Source organism: Heptranchias perlo, chromosome 27, assembly GCF_035084215.1.
Source record: "Heptranchias perlo isolate sHepPer1 chromosome 27, sHepPer1.hap1, whole genome shotgun sequence".
Classification (NCBI taxonomy): domain Eukaryota; kingdom Metazoa; phylum Chordata; class Chondrichthyes; order Hexanchiformes; family Hexanchidae; genus Heptranchias; species Heptranchias perlo.
The window spans coordinates 17754439-17774101 of NC_090351.1; the positions used below are offsets into that span (position 1 = coordinate 17754439).

General features: G+C 40.2%; 1 protein-coding gene and 1 long non-coding RNA gene across 2 annotated transcripts in view; one reads left to right on the forward strand and one right to left on the reverse strand.

Annotated features, from left to right (window-relative positions):
• The window catches only part of LOC137344442 (receptor-type tyrosine-protein phosphatase R-like), an 86251-nt gene extending 67450 nt beyond the window's left edge, over positions 1-18801 (reverse strand). Inside the window, exons 1-3 of the mRNA XM_068007412.1 lie at positions 18697-18801; positions 18365-18460; positions 10195-10439 (exon numbers count right to left, since the gene is read on the reverse strand). Of these exons, the coding sequence (XP_067863513.1) occupies positions 10195-10331 (137 nt within the window). The 5' untranslated portion in view covers positions 10332-10439; positions 18365-18460; positions 18697-18801. The remainder of the gene's footprint in view (positions 1-10194; positions 10440-18364; positions 18461-18696) is intronic.
• The window catches only part of LOC137344443 (uncharacterized), a 92373-nt gene that overhangs the window by 6841 nt on the left and 65869 nt on the right, over positions 1-19663 (forward strand). The gene's annotated exons all lie outside the window — the stretch shown is intronic.

Here is a 19663-nt window from a genome sequence, read left to right on the forward strand (position 1 = left end):
AAGAGGTACCATTGAAAAAGACAATGTGGGAGAGGAGTGGGCTGGGGTATAACTTTTACCCTCCTAGCAGTCCATGTCTAAAGATTCCACTGCCATCTGCTTATTAGCTGGTGTCAAAATTGACTCTTAAATTGCAAATGATTTTAGTAATTAGGAACATAGGAACAGGAGTAAGTCATTTAGTCCCTCGAGCCTGTTCTGTCATTCAATGGGATCATGGCTGATCTGTGACCTAACTCCATATACCCGCCTTAGTCCCATATCCCTTAATACCTTTGGTTACCAAAAGTCTATCAATCTCAGATGTAAAATTAACAATTGAGCTCACATTAACTGTTGTTTGCCAAAGAGACTTCCAAACTTCTACCACCCTTTGCATGTAGAAGTGTTTCCTAACTTCACTTCTGAAAGTCCTGGTTCTAATTTTTAATGTAAACAATCTTACAACACCAGGTTATAGTCCAACAATTTTATTTGAAAATCACAAGCTTTCGGAGGCTTCCTCCTTCGTCAGGTGAATGGACATTCACCATTCACCTGACGAATGAGGAAGCCTCCGAAAGCTTGTGATTTTCAAATAAAATTGTTGGACTATAACCTGGTGCTGTAAGATTGTTTACATTTGTCAACCTCAGTCCATCACCGGCATCTCCACATCTAATTTTTAAGTTATGTCCCCTAGTCCTAGACGCCCCAACCAGCAGAAAAAAATTCTCTCTATGTACCCCTTAATAACTTGAAAACTTCAATCAAGTCGCCCCTTAATCTTCCAAATTTCAGGGAATACAACCCTAGTTTGTGTAATCTCTCCTTGTAATTTAACCCTTGGAATCCACGTATCATTTTAGTAAATCTATGCTGCACTTCCTCCAAGGCCAAGAAACACAGTAGTCCAGGTGTGGTCTAACCAGAGATTTGCACAGCTGCAGCATAACTTCCATCCCCTTGTATTCTAGTCCTTTAGATATAAAGGGCAGCATTCCATTAGTCTTTTTGATTATTTTCTGTGCCTGTCCATGATATTTTAATGATCTATGTACATGGAGCCCTAAGTCTTTTGGACCTCCACTGTTTAGAGCTTTTCACCATTTAGAAAGTACTCTGATAGACCATAAAACCATAAGAGATAGGAGCAAGAGTAGGCCATTTGGCCCTTCGTGCCTGCTCCGCCATTTAATGAGATCATGGCTGATCTGATTTTTACCTCAACTCCACTTTCCCGCCTTTTCCCCATATCCTTTAACTCCCTTGCTGATCAAAAATTTGTCTAACTCAGCCTTGAATGTATTCAATGACTCAGCCTCCACAGCTTTTTGCGGTAAAGAATTCCAAAGATTCATGACCCTCTGGGAGAAGAAATTCCTCCTCATTTCCATCTTAAACGGGCGACCCCTTATTCTGAGACTATGCCCCCTGGCTTTAGATTCCCCCATGAGGGGTAACATCCTCTCAGCATCTACCCTATCGAGTCCCCTCAGAACCTTATATGTTTAAATAAGATCTTCTCTCATTCTTCTAAACTCCAATGAGTATAGACCCAACCTGTTCAATCTTTCCTCATAAGACAACCCTTTCATACCCAGAATCAACCTAGTGAACCTTCTTTGAACTGCCTCCAATGCAAGTATATCCTTCCTTAAATAAGGGCACCAGAACTGTACGCAATACTTCAGGTGTGGTCTCACCAGTAGCCTGTGCAGTTGTAGCATGACTTCCCTGCTTTTATACTCCATCCCGCCAGAAGTAAAGGCCAATATTCCATTTGCCTTCCGGATTACTTGCTGCACCTGTAAGTTGACTTTTTGTGTTTCACTTACGAGGACACCCAGATCCCTCTGGATCCTTTTTAGGCCAAAATGGATAACCTCACACTTGCCTACATTGAAATCCATTTGCCACAGTTTTACCCATTCACTTAATCTATTAATAACTTTCTGTAATTTTATGCTTCCATTTATACTGCTTACAATGCTAAATACTATGGCTACAAGAGCAGGTCAGAGGCTGGGTATTCTGCGGTGAGTGACTCACATCCTGACTCCCCAAAGCCTTTCCACCATCTACAAGGCACAAGTCAGGAGTGTGATGGAATAATCTCCACTAGCTCGGATGAGTGCAGCTCCAACAACACTCAAGAAGCTCGACACCATTCAGGACAAAGCAGCCCGCTTAATTGGCACCCCATCCACCGCCCTAAACATTCACTCCCTTCACCATCGGCGCAACGTGGCTGCAGTGTGTACCATCCACAGGATGCACTGCAGCAACTCACCAAGGCTTCTTTGACAGCACCTCCCAAACCCGTGACTTCTACCGCCTAGAAGGACAAGAGCAGCAGGCACATGGGAACAACACCATATGCACGTTCCTCTCCAAGTCTCACACCATCCCGACTTGGAAATATATCGCCGTTCCTTCATCGTTGCTGGGTCAAAATCCTGGAACTCTCTACCTAACATCACTGTGGGAGAACCTTCACCACACGAACTGCAGCGGTTCAAGAAGGCGGCTCACCACCACCATCTCAAGGGCAATTAGGGATGGGCAATAAAAGCTGGCCTTGCCAGTTACGCCCACATCCCATGAACGAATAAAAAAAATGCTGCCTATCTTTGTGAGATCGGCAAACTTGGCTATGTGTCTCTCTATCCTGCCATCTAAGTCGTGAATAAATACAATGAATAGTTGAGGCCCCAACACAGATCCCTGTGGAACACAACAGGCTCAATTTTGCAATGGTGGCGGTTTGGCAGCGGGGGGGGGGGGGGGGTGAAGGTGCACGTGGCAAACCCGCATGAACCAAACTTACCGTTTCTGACCTGGCCGCACCTTGGTTGATAGTGGTTAACGTCCTCTCCGGGTTTCGCGCCCAGCAACTAGCCTGATTGACAGGCTGGCTGCCGTCAGGAGCTGCAACACAAGGCGGTGGTGGGTGGGGGGGGGTGGGAGGCGAGAAAAAGAGAGAGCGAGACGTCATCTGGACTGGAACGGAAGACCGGGAGGGGAGGGGGAGAATGGAAGATCCGGCACTGGACTGGAAGACTGGGGGTGAGAGGGGAAGATCGGGGGGTGACATCGAGAGGGTGAAGAGCGGAACATTGGGGGCGACATCGGGAGTGTGAAGAGGGGGACAGCGGAGTGGAAGACATCGGACATCAGAGCAGGTTTCAAAGGTAGTTTCATTTAGTGTTTTCACTTCCTTGCATGGTTTTTATTTAATTTATTTAGTTTTTTCTTGCCTGATCCAGCCCTTCATGTCTGGTTTCACTAGGTGTGAATCAGAAGTGGTGGGCAAGCCGCCCAGGTAAGTTAAAAATCTTTCTAATCCCTTCATCTGTCACAGGTAAAGTGCCTTAAGTACCTCAATGAGCTACATTTGGCTCTTTAACTGTCATCCCACCGGCTTCAATTGCCGGCGGGACTTCCGTTTTCGGGTCGCCTGTGCGCACACAGGTGGGTCCCTGGGAAAGTTGGAAGTCGGCGGGTTGGAGCCAGCTTCCGAACCCGAATGAATTCCCACGATTTTTGGAGCCCCCCCCCCACTCCCAATGCACCTGCAATTGCCTCCTAAAATCACCCCCCACTAGTCACACCTTGCCAATTTGAGTCCCTGCCCATTATCCCTATTCTCTGTTTCCTGCCGTTCAGCCAATTTCCTAACCAGGTCAATAATTTGCCCTCAATTCCATGAGCTTCAACTTTAGCTAACAATCTCTTATAAGGGACTTTATTGAACGCCTTCTGGAAATCCATATAAACAACATCCATAGGCGTTCCCCTGCCAACTATTTTACCCATCTCTTCAAAAAATTCAATCAGGTTCTTCAGGAATGATCTACCCTTTACAAATCCATGCTGGCTCTCTCCGATCAGCTGAAAATGTTCAAGATATTCAGTCACTCGATCCTTAATTATAGACTCTAGTAATTTCCCAACAACAGCTGTTAGGCTAATTGGTCTATAATTTCCTGGTTTCACTCTCACCTTTCTTAAATAATGGAGTCACATGTGCAATTTTCCAACCTAAAGGAACGGTTCCTGAATCGAGAGACCTTTGAAGATTATAGTTAGGGCATCTGCAATGTTCTCACCTACTTTCTTTAAAATCCTGGGATGGAAACTGCCTGGTCCTGGGGATTTGTCACTCTTTACTGCCATTATTTTCTTCATTACTGTTAATTTGCTTACGTTAATTATGGCGAGTCCCCGTCCCTGATTCAAAATTAGTTTCCTTGGGGTGTCCGGCACGCTATTCTCTTCCTCTACTGTAAATACTGACGCAAAGTAATTATTTAACATATCTGCCATTTCCTTATTTTCATTTACAATATCACCATTTTAAGTTTTTAAGGGGCTCACATTGCTCTTGACCACTTTCTTTTTCCTAATATAATTGTAAAACTTTTTTGCGTTGATTTTGATATCCCTTGCAAGTTTCATTTCATACTCCCTTTTTGAAGCTCTTATTATCTGTTTTGTCACCCCTTGCTTAAATTATGATTTATAGTATCGCTCTGTTATGTTCCAAATATTTTTGGGCATCATTATCTGTCCAAGGTAAATTAGTTCCCTGGCTCAACTCTATTCTTCCTGTAAATGGCACTGTGCAATGTGTTGGGAGCTAACACACAATAATGGACTTGCCATCTGAACGTGATCTGAAGTTAGGCTAAGCTGTTGCTGGGATGTTCTAGCTAGCACTGATATCGATCCACACAACTTCATATCACCCTTCACTGAAAGAAAAACCACTTCAATCTCCAGAATGATCAATGATAACCAAAGCAGCTACAAAAATTAAAGTCAAATACATTCTTGTGAGATTTTTCAGAGATCTCAGACATTTCCTGCTTTAAGATTGCAATTTTATTGTATGAAAAGCATTTTAATTTTTCTTTCAATAATTCTAATTATTTTTCAAATGAAATCTGTTGCTAATTCACAAAATATGCAAGTAAAGAATGGGGACAGGCCTTTTGGCTTATGGAGCCAATGGCCTATATACAACTTGAACTGCTATCACCTTTCACTCATCTTCTGGAGATGAATTATCACAGCTAATACCTTCAAAACGAGAGACTTTTCGCTAATCCCAACTGCAAATAAACCTCTCAGAATATCAACCAGCATTCAGTCCTGGCCAGTTCCATTCTGCAGATGACCTTTCTATAGTCCCAATAGAACTAGAGTCTCAGGGTGTTGCTATTGATTAGTGCTTACAGTAAAACACATCAACCAATATAGTTTATGTTGAATCCACTGCATAATGGCACTCCAAGTATATATTTCAAAAGATTATTTTGTAATAGAAAATTTAGCCATCCTTTTTGAATTACACATCATGGTAATTTCCCTAAAGTGGTGATCTGACATCTATTGCTCTTTTACTGGTTAATAATTGTGTTTGATGAAATGCTATATTGTTATTTTACAGCTTTTGAAAACCCATACTTCTAAAATGAATACATCCTATTTTAAGTGCCTATTACATTATTTAGCAGGGGATTACCCAAAAGAGGCATAGATATAATCTTAATCATTGCTAACTATCGGTCGAACTGAAACACAAATTGGAAAGGAAAAGTAACAGTCAGATGTTAGTTTTTTTGTAGCACATCTTAAGACACCCTAGTAATTGAAGCTATCTCACTTCATTTAAATCTGTGATCTATCCTTTACTGTTCACGTATCCTGCCAGCAACCAGATTCAACATCAAATAAAATAATAGTTCAGAAGTGAGAACTACTGTTTTGAAACTCAGTGCTGTCCTTGACCTTTCATCTCGGTTTCACATTCAGAAAAAGAAGAAAAGGCTCAACTTGTTAAGATAATTAGCAGCAGAGTCAAACAGAGCAGAAAGGCCCCAGATTTAATCCATGGTCTGTGCTGACCTCGGTGATCTTAGCTGGAGTGGTGATTGGGCAATTCAATTAGAATCAGGACTATGGATTCAGGAGGGGGTTTTGAAACAGGGTTCCCACGCCAACTCCTCTGTTGGAAGTAGGTGCGTGTGCACAGAATCAGGCTCAGCTGTGATATTCTGCTTCGTCAAATCACTTGTCGACGACACTCACTATCAAGATTCAAACAGGGATGAGGGACTTCAGTTATGTGGAGAGACTAGAGAAGCTGGGGTTGTTCTCCTTAGAGCAGAGAAGATGAAGGGGAGATTTAATAGAGGTGCTCAAAATTATGAAGGGTTTTGACAGAGTAAATAATGAGAAACTGTTCCCACTGGCAGGAGGGTCGATAACCAGAGGACACAGATTTAAGATTGGAAAAAAAACCAGAGGCGAGATGAGGAGAAATGATTTTATATGCAGTGAGTTGTTATGATCTGGAATGCACTGCCTGAAAAGAAGGTGTGATGTGGAGATGCCGGTGATGGACTGGGGTTGACAATTGTAAACAATTTTACAACACCAAGTTATCGTTCACCTGAGGAAGGAGGTAGCCTCCGAAAGCTTGTGAATTTAAAATAAAATTGCTGGACTATAACTTGGTGTTGTAAAATTGTTTACAATTGAAAAGAAGGTGGAAGCAGATTCAATAGTAACTTTCAAAAGGAAATTGGATATATACTTGAAAAGGAAAAAATTGCAGGGCTGTGGGAAAAGAGCAGGGTAGTGGAACTAATTGTATAGCTCTTTCAAAGAGCCGTCACAAGCACGATGGGCTGAATGGCCTCCTTCTGTGCTATAGGAGTCTCTGATTCTATACTTGGTGACTGGAGCAATCCAGTTAGTTCCATTCCTCCACTCTTTCCCTGTAGCCCTGCAAATTTTTTCTCTTCAAGTATTTATCCAATTCCTTTTTGAAAGCCACGATTGAATCTGCTTCCACCACTCTTTCAGGCAGTGCATTCTAGATCATAACTACTTGTTGCATAAAATAGTTGTTCCTCATGTCGCCTTTGGTTCTTTTGCCAATCACCTTAAATCTGTGTCCTCTGGTTCTCGACCCTTCTGCCAGTGGGAAAAGTTTCTCTTTATTTACTTTATCTAAACCCTTCATGATTTTGAACATTTCTATCAAATCTCCTCTCAATCTTCTCTGCTCTATGGAGAACAACCCCAGCTTCTCCAGTCTATCCACGTAACTGAAGTCCCTCATCCCTAGAACCATTCTGGTAAATCTTTTCTGCACCCTCTCTATAAGAGAAATTAGCTGCTGTTTCATAAGAACACGAGATAATTATTTTTGTATCAAACCACAGGGAATTCCTTATACAGATAATGACTTTACAATATATATATCTGTAGTGCTTCTCGAGTATAGAAAAGACTAAAAGTGCTTTACAAATCAAAGGAAAAGAGCGGGTGCTGAACAAAATGAAAAAGGGAAAAATAGGAAACTATTAAGCCAAAAGTATGGTCAAAATTGAGGGATATTCGGAGATCTGAAAGCAGAGAAGGAGGTGGTAAGGTGGAAGGGTTTGGAAACAGTGTTCTAGAAGACAGGATCTTAATGGCTGCTTCTGTTAGTGGTGTAAAAAATTAGGTGTAGGCCACAGTGTGTGTAGCAGAAGGTACAGTGGAAGAGATGCTGAGGTAAGGCAGGGTGAAGCTTTGAGGGATTTAGAAGTAAGGACAAGGTTCTTAAAGTCAGTTTGCTAGGAGTGAGGAGCCAGTGGAGCTTAGCAAGGACAGAGGTGATTGGAGTGTGAGATTTTGTGTGGATCAGAACAGGGGCTGCAGCTTTCCGAATGAGGACGGACACTGGCTCGTAGAGCATTTGAGGAACTGAACTTCTAGGCCATAAGTCTTTCGATTACAGTCCGGTCTGGGGAGAGAGGTAGGGGTGAAGGCATTGAAATTGGGAAGGTGGAAAAAAAGCAGTCTTAATAACTGAACTGATGTGTGGGAAGGAAAGTCTGCAGAGGATCTAGCATTACATCAATGTTCCACGTCTCCATATATCGCCTGAGGCGATAGTAACGGGGGAGATTGATGGAGTTGAGGCCAAAGGAATGTAGGTGCCAGTGATGTCAAAGAAAAGGCTTTGGTTTTGCTGACTTTAAGCTGTAGGAAAGTATGACTCATCCATGCCTTAGTCTCAACCAAGCAATTGTAGACAGTAGCAACAGCCTTGGGATCAATGTAGGAGGTTGACAGATAAAGCTGCACGTCATCAGCATACGTGTGGAAGCTGGCATCATGTTTCTGGATGATGTTGCTGAGCAGCAGCATAGAATGATGAAGAGGAAAGGACCAAGGATACAGGGTAAAACCTTTTTTCACTGCTTTAAAGTACTGTTTCAGTAATGCCTATGACTAAACTTGTCAAATATAACATTCAATGACTAAGATCATGTTGCCCTGTAATATTGTTAATTCTCCCTGAGATGTAATGAGATAAATAGAAGCACAGAAGATTTTCTTACCATGGGCCAGTTCATAGAATGAGCACCAAAGGTTTAAATTTAAAACCAATTGAAAGTGTGTCAATAAGTATTTTGGGGGTAATTTTAATCTAACCAGTTTGGTGGGAAATTGACAGGATCGGGTCGAGCACTGGTTTCACACTCCACCTGATTTTAACAGAGTTTAACCCAATCCCATCAGTTTCCTGCCAGGCAGGTTAGGTTAAATATTACCCCCTTTGTGTGAACACCATAAGCAATCAAAAGTTTGTTGTCATACTAAAAGGAAGATTCAAAATTAATGAGCAGTGGGTCATTAAATAACTGTGATAAAATAACTGTACAGACTTTATGGCCTGGATTTTCCTTTATTGTCGGATTTCCGCTGTAAGTGGATGGGGCAGGACTTCTGGACACTGGAAAATCCAGGCCTACATGTTCTCTGTGAACCCCCCCCCATCCCATTTCTTTCTCTGTGGCGGGTTAATTATATATTCGGGGCAGGCTCTCAGTGCAAATAGTGCTCCTCTGTGGAAAGCTGCTTCAGAGTCAGAGGAAAATTATTTGCTGCAGCTCCTTAAAGGGACAGGTCAACAACTAGGAAAAATTGAGCAGCGTCCCCTGAAGCTAAAAAAATTGTGAGGAGCAGGGGTTGGAAGAAGAAGAAGAGTACAACCAAAAAGAATCGGGGTAGAATTTCCTGTGTGTAATCGGGGCGTAAAGCAAATACCTGGCTAAAAGATTGAGGAACCTTGGGCGCAAGTGTGTTACACACATAATTATGTTACGCCTGAATTTCCTCACTCTTTTACACCCATCTATCGATCCCTGTCCCCCGAATGCATCTCAGCTCATTGTGATGGCTTTCCAATCTCCTCGGTGAAGGTCCAGCTCACAAGTTCCTACACTGATGCTACACTGAGCTGACCACGACAAGGGATATTGTGGTGATCATCAAACTTTTCTGTATGAGGGACCTCGTGCAAATAGTGACACACTTCCAGGTATCCCCATCCTACATTTGGAAAGAAAGTGATAACCACTGACTAGGAAAGCTTTGTTGTCATTGCAGGAAACAATATTACTGATTTGCAATAGAAGTAACATGCTAGTAAGTCAACAAATGGAGAAGTCTAATGGATCTCCTGGGGACTTCTGGGGTCTGGGGACGACCTGCCTCATTTTGTTTTCCTTTCCCTACGACCCCTCAGTACAGAGGGATGTTGATATCAACTCAGTGCTGCACCACTGAGGGGAAAAAGTTAGCAGCGCAAGAGTCAGCAGGCTATTTTACCATGGAGGGAATCACATTCAAGCCGGATCCTATCTTGCCTGATGTCCACACATGTATGCTTCCAACAGCAATCGGGAGCAGAAATCTGGCTGATTTTCCTCCTCTGTGACACAGGAGCCAATTTGTAGGGCCCCTACTTTTGCTGTGGGTGACATCATCTCATTGAGCACAAAATGGGGATCAACATGGTCCGCACGGTTCAGCTATTCACTGGACAAATTCACTGAGCCATCAGAGGGGCATCAGAATTGTTGTCAGGGGCTCATATTAAGATTTGAATATCTAAGTTGTTTTGGAGCTTCAGCTGGTAGCAGGAGTTATTAATGAGAAGTTATTGCACAGAGTCTGTTATAAGATCATGATCACCGTTTTTCTGTTATAAGAAGGTCCTGCCATATAATTTTCCATAGATATTTTCATCTTCTTTAATGTTAAAAAAAATTGTGTTTTAATTCCATTATGTTGACTGAAATTGTTCTCTACTAACAGTGTTGTTCCAATGTGATTCTTTTGGCTGCTGGGTAATTCCATTCTTACCTTTCCTGAAGGCGGCTTTGTTTCATTGATTTGAATGATGAGGAGAAAGTTGACGAAGGGTCCATGTTCTCTCTCGCAGCTTGGCCTTGACAGCTCACAGTATGTACCGGAATGGAAGCTAGCCCAGACTGTACCATGCTGTGCACACTGAATATACCTCAGAAGGAGGCAGGCATGGACTGAGACTACCTGCTGTCTCCACGATGTCCTGGCTAGTTTGGATGCAAAGGCTCCCTTAAATTAGTCTATAATTTACAAAAAAAAAAATTCGTTGTGGTGAAAAGCACTGTCCACAATAACATTTTTAATAAGTTTACAGTTTAGCCAATAGAATTCCAATTACAACTTTGAAGATATCTATGCATATGCAATTATAAATCTGTTATTTTAAAATAAAATTTATAATTGGTATTATAAAATATGATCTAAAAATTGTACAAGGCAACAAGAAAGCTCTTCTTGTATGCTAATCACTAAATATAGATGTTGAAACAAACGTCGATTATGATCCTTAGAGTTAATATAAACTTGATATGCTCACTTTCACTAATTGACCAGACTAATACTTGAAAAGTTCTGCTAGCCAAATAATAAAATGTTATGCAATGATTTTACATATCTTACTACTGCTTCCTGCAAATCCTTTAGCTAAAGCCCAGGGGGAAACTTTTAGCCTATTCAGGATTCCAGCATTTTGTTGAGGCAGATCCAATAGGTGTTGGTTATTTGAGTACTGACATTGTTTAAAGCCATTGTAGTGAACTGAACTTTTCAGGCAGCTTTTCAATACTGCATGGTTAGATTTATATTGCCTTAGTTTTATAAAGTCTAACTTTGCTCTTCAAAAATATAATCATTTCACATTGGATTTAGTTAGTAATTATATCAGCCCAGGTAATTAAAAATTAAAACTATTTATTGGCATAATAGATCTCACTGTAGCTTGCTCTATGTTGCTCCAAGAACCAGCACAGCTATATTGTCTAAAAAAATTGAGTTAATTGAAGATACTTATTCATTTTATACTGAGATGGGCAGAGATGTAGAACACGACTATTGCTTATTTTAGTGATATAGTTGAAAGCAGCGCAATTTCCATATCCTTTATATAACCTGGCTGAGAATGACTTTGTAGTGCATCAAGTAGTTTGTGCTCGATTCATGTTGAATGGAGATTGCATTAAAATGGGTAGAACAAAACCTTTCATTTCTACAGCTGTGCCTTTATCTTTTTTTTCGTGAATAAATTATTTTTTCAAGAACAAAAATGTCAGCAGTCAAGAAGGTTAAGCATGTATTTCTGAAACTTACTGGATGAAAATAATTGATGAAATAATGAACAGATCCTTTTGGTTAAAGCTGAGGAATTTCTTATTCCCCCCCTCCCCCCTAGTTTTCTCCTCTTGCTTCGCCCTCTCCTGAAAGCACTAGCTCCTTGCTACGATACTGTTCCATGGGCATCAATTACTACTTGGTACTTCACCCCAGTGTCTGAGCTTTATAGTAAATACTGGCAGGCTATTTGAAACTTGGGTTAGGGATGGGGAATCACAGATCAACACAATCCTCTCCTCCCTCAACATACACAACACAATTTAGCAGGGGTTTCTGTAGCAATCGGGAGCCCTGCATAATTTTTCTAAGTACATTGTTGTATGACATGCAGATTAGTGTGTGGATGGTAGGCTTTTCTATGTTGTAGTATGATGCACAGATTAGTGGATGGGTAATGGGCCTTTCTATGTTGTAGTATGATGTACAGATTATTGTGTGGGTAATGGGTCTTTCTACGTTGTAGTATGATACACAGATTAGTGCGTGGGTAATGGGCCTCTCGACGTTGTAGTATGACATACAGATTAGTGTGTGGGTAATGGGCCTTTCTACACTGTAGTATGATACATAGATTAGTGTGTGGGTAATGGGCCTTTCTACGTTGTAGTATGACGTACAGATTAGTGTGTGGGTAATGGGCCTTTCTACGTTATAGTATGACGTACAGATTAGTGTGTGAGTAATGGGCCTTTCTACGTTGTAGTATGATGCACAGATTATTGTATGGGTAATGGGCTTTTCTACGTTGTAGTATGATGTACAGATTAGTGTGTGGGTAATGGGCCTTTCTACATATGTTGTAGTATGATGCACAGATTATTGTGTAGGTAATGGGCTTTTCTACGTTGTAGTATGATGTACAGATTAGTGTGTGGGTAATGGGCCTTTCTACGTAGTAGTATGATGCACAGATTAGTGTGTGGGTAATGGGCCTTTCTACATTGTAGTATGATGCACAGATTAGTGTGTGGGTAATGGGCCTTTCTATGTAGTAGTATGATGTACAGATTAGTGCGTGGGTAATGGGCCTTTCTACGTATGTTGTAGTATGATTAACAGATTATTATGTGGGTAATGGGCTTTCCTACGTTGTAGTATGATGCACAGATTAGTGTGTGGGTAATGGGTCTTTCTACATTGTAGTATGATGTACAGATTGGTGTGTGGGTAATGGGCCTTTCTACGTATGTTGTAGTCTGATGTACAGATTAGTGTGTGGGTAATGGGCCTTTCTACATTGTAGCATGATGTACAGATTAGTGTGTGAGTAATGGGCCTTTCTACATTGTAGTATGATGCACAGATTATTGTATGGGTAATGGGCTTTTCTACGTTGTAGTATGATGTACAGATTATTGTGTGGGTAATGGGCCTTTCTATGTTGTAGTATGATGTACAGATTAGTGTGTGGGTAATGGGCCTTTCTACATATGTTGTAGTATGATGCACAGATTATTGTGTAGGTAATGGGCTTTTCTACGTTGTAGTATGATGTACAGATTAGTGTGTGGGTAATGGGCCTTTCTACGTAGTAGTATGATGCACAGATTAGTGTGTGGGTAATGGGCCTTTCTACGTAGTAGTATGATGCACAGATTATTGTATGGGTAATGGGCCTTTCTACGTATGTTGTAGTATGATGCACAGATTATTATGTGGGTAATGGGCTTTCCTACGTTGTGGTATGATGTACAGATTAGTGTGTGGGTAATGGGCCTCTCTACATTGTAGTATGATGTACAGATTAGTGTGTGGGTAATGGGCCTTTCTACGGTGTAGTATGATGTACAGATTAGTGTGTGGGTAATGGGCCTTTCTACGTTGTAGTATGATGTACAGATTAGTGTGTGGGAAATGGGCCTTTCTACATTGTAGTATGACGTACAGGTTAATGTGTGGGTAATGGGCCTTTCTATGTAGTAGTATGATGTACAGGTTAGTGTGTGGGTAATGGGCCTTTCTACATTGTAGTATGACGTACAGGTTAATGTGTGGGTAATGGGCCTTTCTATGTAGTAGTATGATGTACAGATTAGTGCGTGGGTAATGGGCCTTTCTACGTATGTTGTAGTATGATTAACAGATTATTATGTGGGTAATGGACTTTCCTACATTGTAGTATGATGTACAGATCAGTGTGTGGGTAATGGGCCTTTCTACGTTGTAGTATGACGTACAGATTAGTGTGTGGGTAATGGGCCTTTCTACATTGTAGTATGACGTACAGATTAGTGTGTGGGTAATGGGCCTTTCTACGTTGTAGTATGACGTACAGATTAGTGTGTGGGTAATGGGCCTTTCTACATTGTAGTATGATGTACAGATTAGTATGTGGGTAATGGGCCTTTCTACGTTGTAGTATGATGTACAGATTAGTGTGTGGGTAATGGGCCTTTCTACGTTGTAGTATGATATACAGATTAGTGTGTGAGTAATGGGCCTTTCTACATTGTAGTATGATGCACAGATTAGTGTGTGGGTAATGGGCTTTTCGACATTGTAGTATGATGCACAGATTAGTGCGTGGGTAATGGGCCTTTCTACGTATGTTGTAGTATGATGCACAGATTAGAGCGTGGGTAATGGGCCTTTCTACGTATGTTGTAGTATGACGCACAGATTAGTGTGTGGGTAATGGGCCTTTCTACATTGTAGTATGATGCACAGATTAGTGTGTGGGTAATGGGCCTTTCTACGTATGTTGTAGTATGATGCACAGATTAGTGTGTGGGTAATGGGCCTTTCTACATTGTAGTATGATGCACAGATTAGTGTGTGGGTAATGGGCCTTTCTACGTATGTTGTAGTATGATGCATACTACGGGGGCATAATCTTAGAATAAGGGGCTACTCTTTGAAAACTGAGATGAGGAGAAACTTCTTCACTCAGAGGGTAGTAGGTCTGTGGAATTTGCTGCCCCAGGAAGCTGTGGAAGCTACATCATTAAATAAATTTAAAACAGAAATAGACAGTTTCCTAGAAGTAAAGGGAATTAGAGGTTACGGGGAGCGGGCAGGAAATTGGACATGAAGCTGAGTTCGGATCGGTCAAGGCCCTGTGGGTGGCGGAGCGGGCCCAGGGGCTGAGTGGCCGGGTCCTGCTCCTACTTCTTGTGTTCTTTAGATTTGAGGTTAGGATCAGATCAGCCATGATCTTATTGAATGGCGGAGCAGGCTTGAGGGGCCGATTGGCCTATTCCTGCTTCTATTTCTTATGTTCTTATGTTCTACGTATGTTGTAGTATCATGTACAGATTAGTGTGTAGGTAATGAGCCTTTCTACGTATGTTGTAGTATGATGTACAGATTGGTGTGTGCGTAATGGACTTTTCTACTTATGTTGTAGTATGATGTACAGATTAGTGTGTGGGTAATGGGCTTTTCTATGTATGTTGTAGTATGATTAACAGATTAGTTTGTGGATATTCTGATGTGAGTTAAAAAAGATGTTTATAGTGTAAAGTTACTTGTGGGTTTGTATGTCTATATACATAGTTTATTGATGTCAAACAATGCAATGAGGAATTTTGCTGTATATCTTTCAATTCAGATGTTACCTGTTGTGTAAAGAAAATGAAAGTAGAGCAAAAAGAGCAATTGAATAATACTTTGTTAAGGTATTTGGCCTGACAGATTGTACTGATATAACAATTACTGTAGTACAGGTAATGGGATTTTTCCTGCAAGATGCATGGTTTTAAACCATAGTCAGTATCTGGTTTCTTTATGTAAACTAGACACATTGCTTATAGTAATATTGATTATTGATGTAACAATTTCCTCTTCTAATGGATGATGGTAATTAAAAACATTGCATGGAATTTTCAACTTCGGGGGGGGCGTGAAAAAGCTGGTGGAGGGTTGGTCGGGGTGTATAATGGGCAGCTGATCCACTACTGCCTGTTTTACACCCCCGCCAAAGTTGAAAGTTCCACCCCATACCTATTTAAAAGCTATGATGTGGAGATGCCGGTGATGGACTGGGGTTGACAAATGTAAGGAATCTTACAACACCAGGTTATAGTCCAACTGTTTTATTTGAAAATTATAAGCTTTCGGAGGCTTTCTCCTTCGTCAGGTGAGCGAATGGCGACACTATAAACATCTTTTTTAACTCACATCAGAATATCCACAAACTAATCTGTTAATCATACTACAACATAAGTAGAAAAGTCCATTACGCACACACTAATCTGTACATCATACTACAACATACGTAGAAAAGTCCATTACGCACACACTAATCTGTACATCATACTACAACATACGTAGAAAGGCTCATTACCTACACACTAATCTGTACATGATACTACAACATACGTAGAACATAAGAACATAAGAAATAGAAGCAGGAGTAGGCCAATCGGCCCCTCGAGCCTGCTCCGCCACCTGACGAAGGAGAAAGCCTCCGAAAGCTTGTGATTTTCAAATAAAACAGTTGGACTATAACATGGTGTTGTAAGTTTCCTTACATATTTAAAAGCTGGCACTGCTGTGTACATCACATGTATGATACAAGTAAAATACTGTGGGTCACATTAAGAGAAGGCGCACGACTGCTATATCTCTCTGAAACAAATGGTTACTGATTCCTCCATCATCAGCATCCCTTTGTACTGCTTCCAAATAAGAATATAATAACCTAACAAAAGTTAAGGATATGAAATGACCATCAAAGTTCATTTTTCTACAATTCTAACTCTCCCACTATTGCATTCAGTTACATCTTGAGCCTCTCTTAATATTTTTTGTCTTCATTGGAGGGGGTGCAGCGCAGATTCACCAGAATGATACCGGGGCTAAAAAGGTTAAATTAGGAGTTGCATAGACTAGGGTTGTATTCCTTTGAGTATAGAAGATTAGGGGGTGATCTAATTGAGGTGTCTAAGATGATTAAAGGAGTTGATAGGATAGATAGAGAGAAACTATTTCCTCTGGTGGGGGAGTCCAGAACAAGGAGGCATAACCTTAAAATTAGAGCTAGGCCGAACTGGAAATCTGAAACTCTCCTTCAAAAAGCTGTTGAAGCTAGGTCAATTGAAAATTTCAAAACTGAGATTGATAGGTTTTTGATAGGCAAATGTATTAAGGGTTACGTAAACAAAGCAGGTAGATGGAGTTAAGGTATAGATCAGCCAGGATCTAATTGAATGGAGGGACAGACTCGAGGAGCTGAATGGCATACTCCTGTTCTTATGTTCCTAATTAGTATGGCAGATTATTCTAAACCTTTACCACTCTTCTTCCTAATGCAACTGTTTTAAAGTTACTTTTTACCAAATTGAATTTATGTCCTCTGTTTCTACCTTCCTGGCTTAATTTGAAGTAACTTATAGTAATGTCTTTTTTTATTATTCGTTCGTGGGTTGTGGGCGTCGTTGGCGAGGCCGGCATTTATTGCCCATCCCTAATTGCCCTTGAGAAGGTGGTGGTGAGCCGCCTCCTTGAACTCCTTTAATATGCCATTTAATATTTTATATATTTCAGTGAGGTTCCACAAAATGTCCGTTCCACACTGTACAGCACAGCTTCTCAAATATCCTCTTATTGCTTATCCCCTTTACACTTGGGATTAGTCCTGTTGCTCTTCCCTGAGCATGGTATAGAATATGATAATTTATAGCTGAACTTTATAGAAGAATGAGAAATGAGCAGAAGTTATTCAGTTAACAGGAAGAATTCTGTCTCAAAGGGAAAATGCAATGAAAGTTAATAGATTTTGGATTTAACATGCCGGTTTCCCGAATAGAATATTTAGCAATTGCTTAAAAGGAGTTAACTGTACTCGAAATAAAACTGTGCTCACAAGATATACAATTCTCCTGTGCCTATGGCAATCTTTGTGAATGCTTGCTAGTGTTACGCATAACCAAGAAGCTACAATAGCTCAAAGTATTAACTGACATCCAAGAGCATCTATTCCTAACCAACAGGAAGTGCTTTTGAATTTCAGTTTACTATTGTATAGTCCTTAGCTTTGCAGCCTCATAAGCTGGGAGCTAACTCATTGTAAGAGACTTTAGTCGTATTGCAGAAAAATCTTATCTTAATGACAGAAAAATTGTCCATATGGTTACGTACTTAACAAAAATTACTTATACTTAAGCTTTCTGTTTCTTTATAATGATAATAGATTCAATTTGACTTTCAATTAATGTAATTTTAAATACAACTTTTATAGTTGCTATGCTGCATGGGTCCTAGTTATGAGTACATTCATAATCTACAGCTGCATTGCATATACTGTCTTAGAGAGGTAGTGTGCTGTTCATTTGTACCTAAAGTGAAAGCAGAAAGAACAACCCATAAACTGATCTATGTGGCACTCCCTCACTGGTCTGTATTTGGTATAAAGGCCACATACATGCTTATCCTATTTTCAGAAAAACTAGTTCTATCAGTCAGCTAAAAGACTTGAATGCCAGCACAGTAGAACTCCTTGTCTCATAATGTACATACATTTAAAAAGAGCTGTATTTTCAAACTTCATAAATTCTGGTTCATTCATATTTTATCTTCACTATTTATAAATCTGTGAACTACCATCTCAATGCTTTATACCTCTTTTAAATGATGCCGAACAGTTTAGATATTTGAATAAATATTTTTTCATTACACGCTACAAATGACAATGCAATATTATATTTGTGTCCGCTTTTTAATTTATGCAGGATTAATCTTGGTTTATCTTGTTAATATGCCTATACATGTAATGTATTTAACCATTTTCCTGTCACTGGTAAAAAGCAGAGTTCAGAAGCAGGTATAAAACTGTCATTTATGGTACATCATTTTAATCAAACAGCAACAGAAAATATCTCAAAAAGTTACTTACCAATAACAGGAATACATTTAAAATGTATGCAGGGCAGTGTTACACCACCATGGCAGCAGCTGACTGTTGCTCAGACTGTGTCCATGAAGTTTGTTTCTAAAAGTGCAGAGACCATAGTAGAATGAGGTAGAAAAAAGGCAGGAACAGGCATGTATTTTAAACAGTTTCACAATTCCGTCGACATACTTCAAACTGCAATGCTGGCAGGAGCAGCCAAATTGGACTTTGAAAACCAGTTCAACCACACAACTTCTCAAGTTCAAACCCATTCAAGGCAAAGCCAATTTCTGGCCCCCTGTGTTTTCTGTTAGCTTTTCCACTTCTTTACTCACCTAAAGTAAAAGCTAAAATATTCAGCAGAAGCTTTGTGTTTCTTTCTCTCTCTCTCTCTCGCTCTCTCTCTGTGGTAATCCCTGCCTATAATGTACACTGCTGCATTTTCCTGAATGCTCAGGAAGCTGCTTATCAGCAGAGAGGTTCTTCTCGCTGTTCACTGCTGCTTCCTCCCACACCACCTACACACGGGCCTACGCACTTTCATCATCCTACTTCACTTGCAAACTGAAAAGGTGAAACAAAAGGTCGCATTAATGTACATAACAAAAAAAAATAGTAAATTGGCGATACAGCCTGATAGCAGTCTATTTTAGAACATTTTGAATGCCCATGTGAACCAGTTGCCAAATGTATTAGCTTTACAGATTTATTAGTGTAGTTAAAAAAAAAACACACACCAAAGCTCTAGGTTACCTGATTCAGAAACATTTAGTTTAAAATGTAAGTTTCCTCTTTCAGTTTTCCAAATATGTAACCTATTTACAACAATGGTGCACTTTAATTAATTAAGAATATTTCTGGTATTTGCGACATGTCTTTGTATCTTTTAACCCCTATGCAGCATATAGTTAAAGAATGATGAATAGCAGTTTAACCTGTAAAGCTTTTCGTTTTTGAGGGAAAATATATGAACCCTAGTGTTGAAGTCTGAATCACAATAGAAATATTTGCTTCACAAATCATGCTTAATATTTAACACACTCAGTTCAATCAATATGTACTTCATGTGGCTGGGAATGTGGAAGTGAGTTTCATGCTTTATTTTGAAAGGAAAAACATATGATTTTTTTTTAAAAACCAGAGTGACCTAAATCCCCTTCGTAGTTTTCCCATTAGCCTTGCCTTTGTTCAGTGTGTGATTGTTTCTTCCATTTCATAAACAAAATGAAAGCATTTAGCCACATTATTACTATCTGAATCAGCATAAGCCTTACTAAGTTTTGTTGCAACTACTTGATAAAC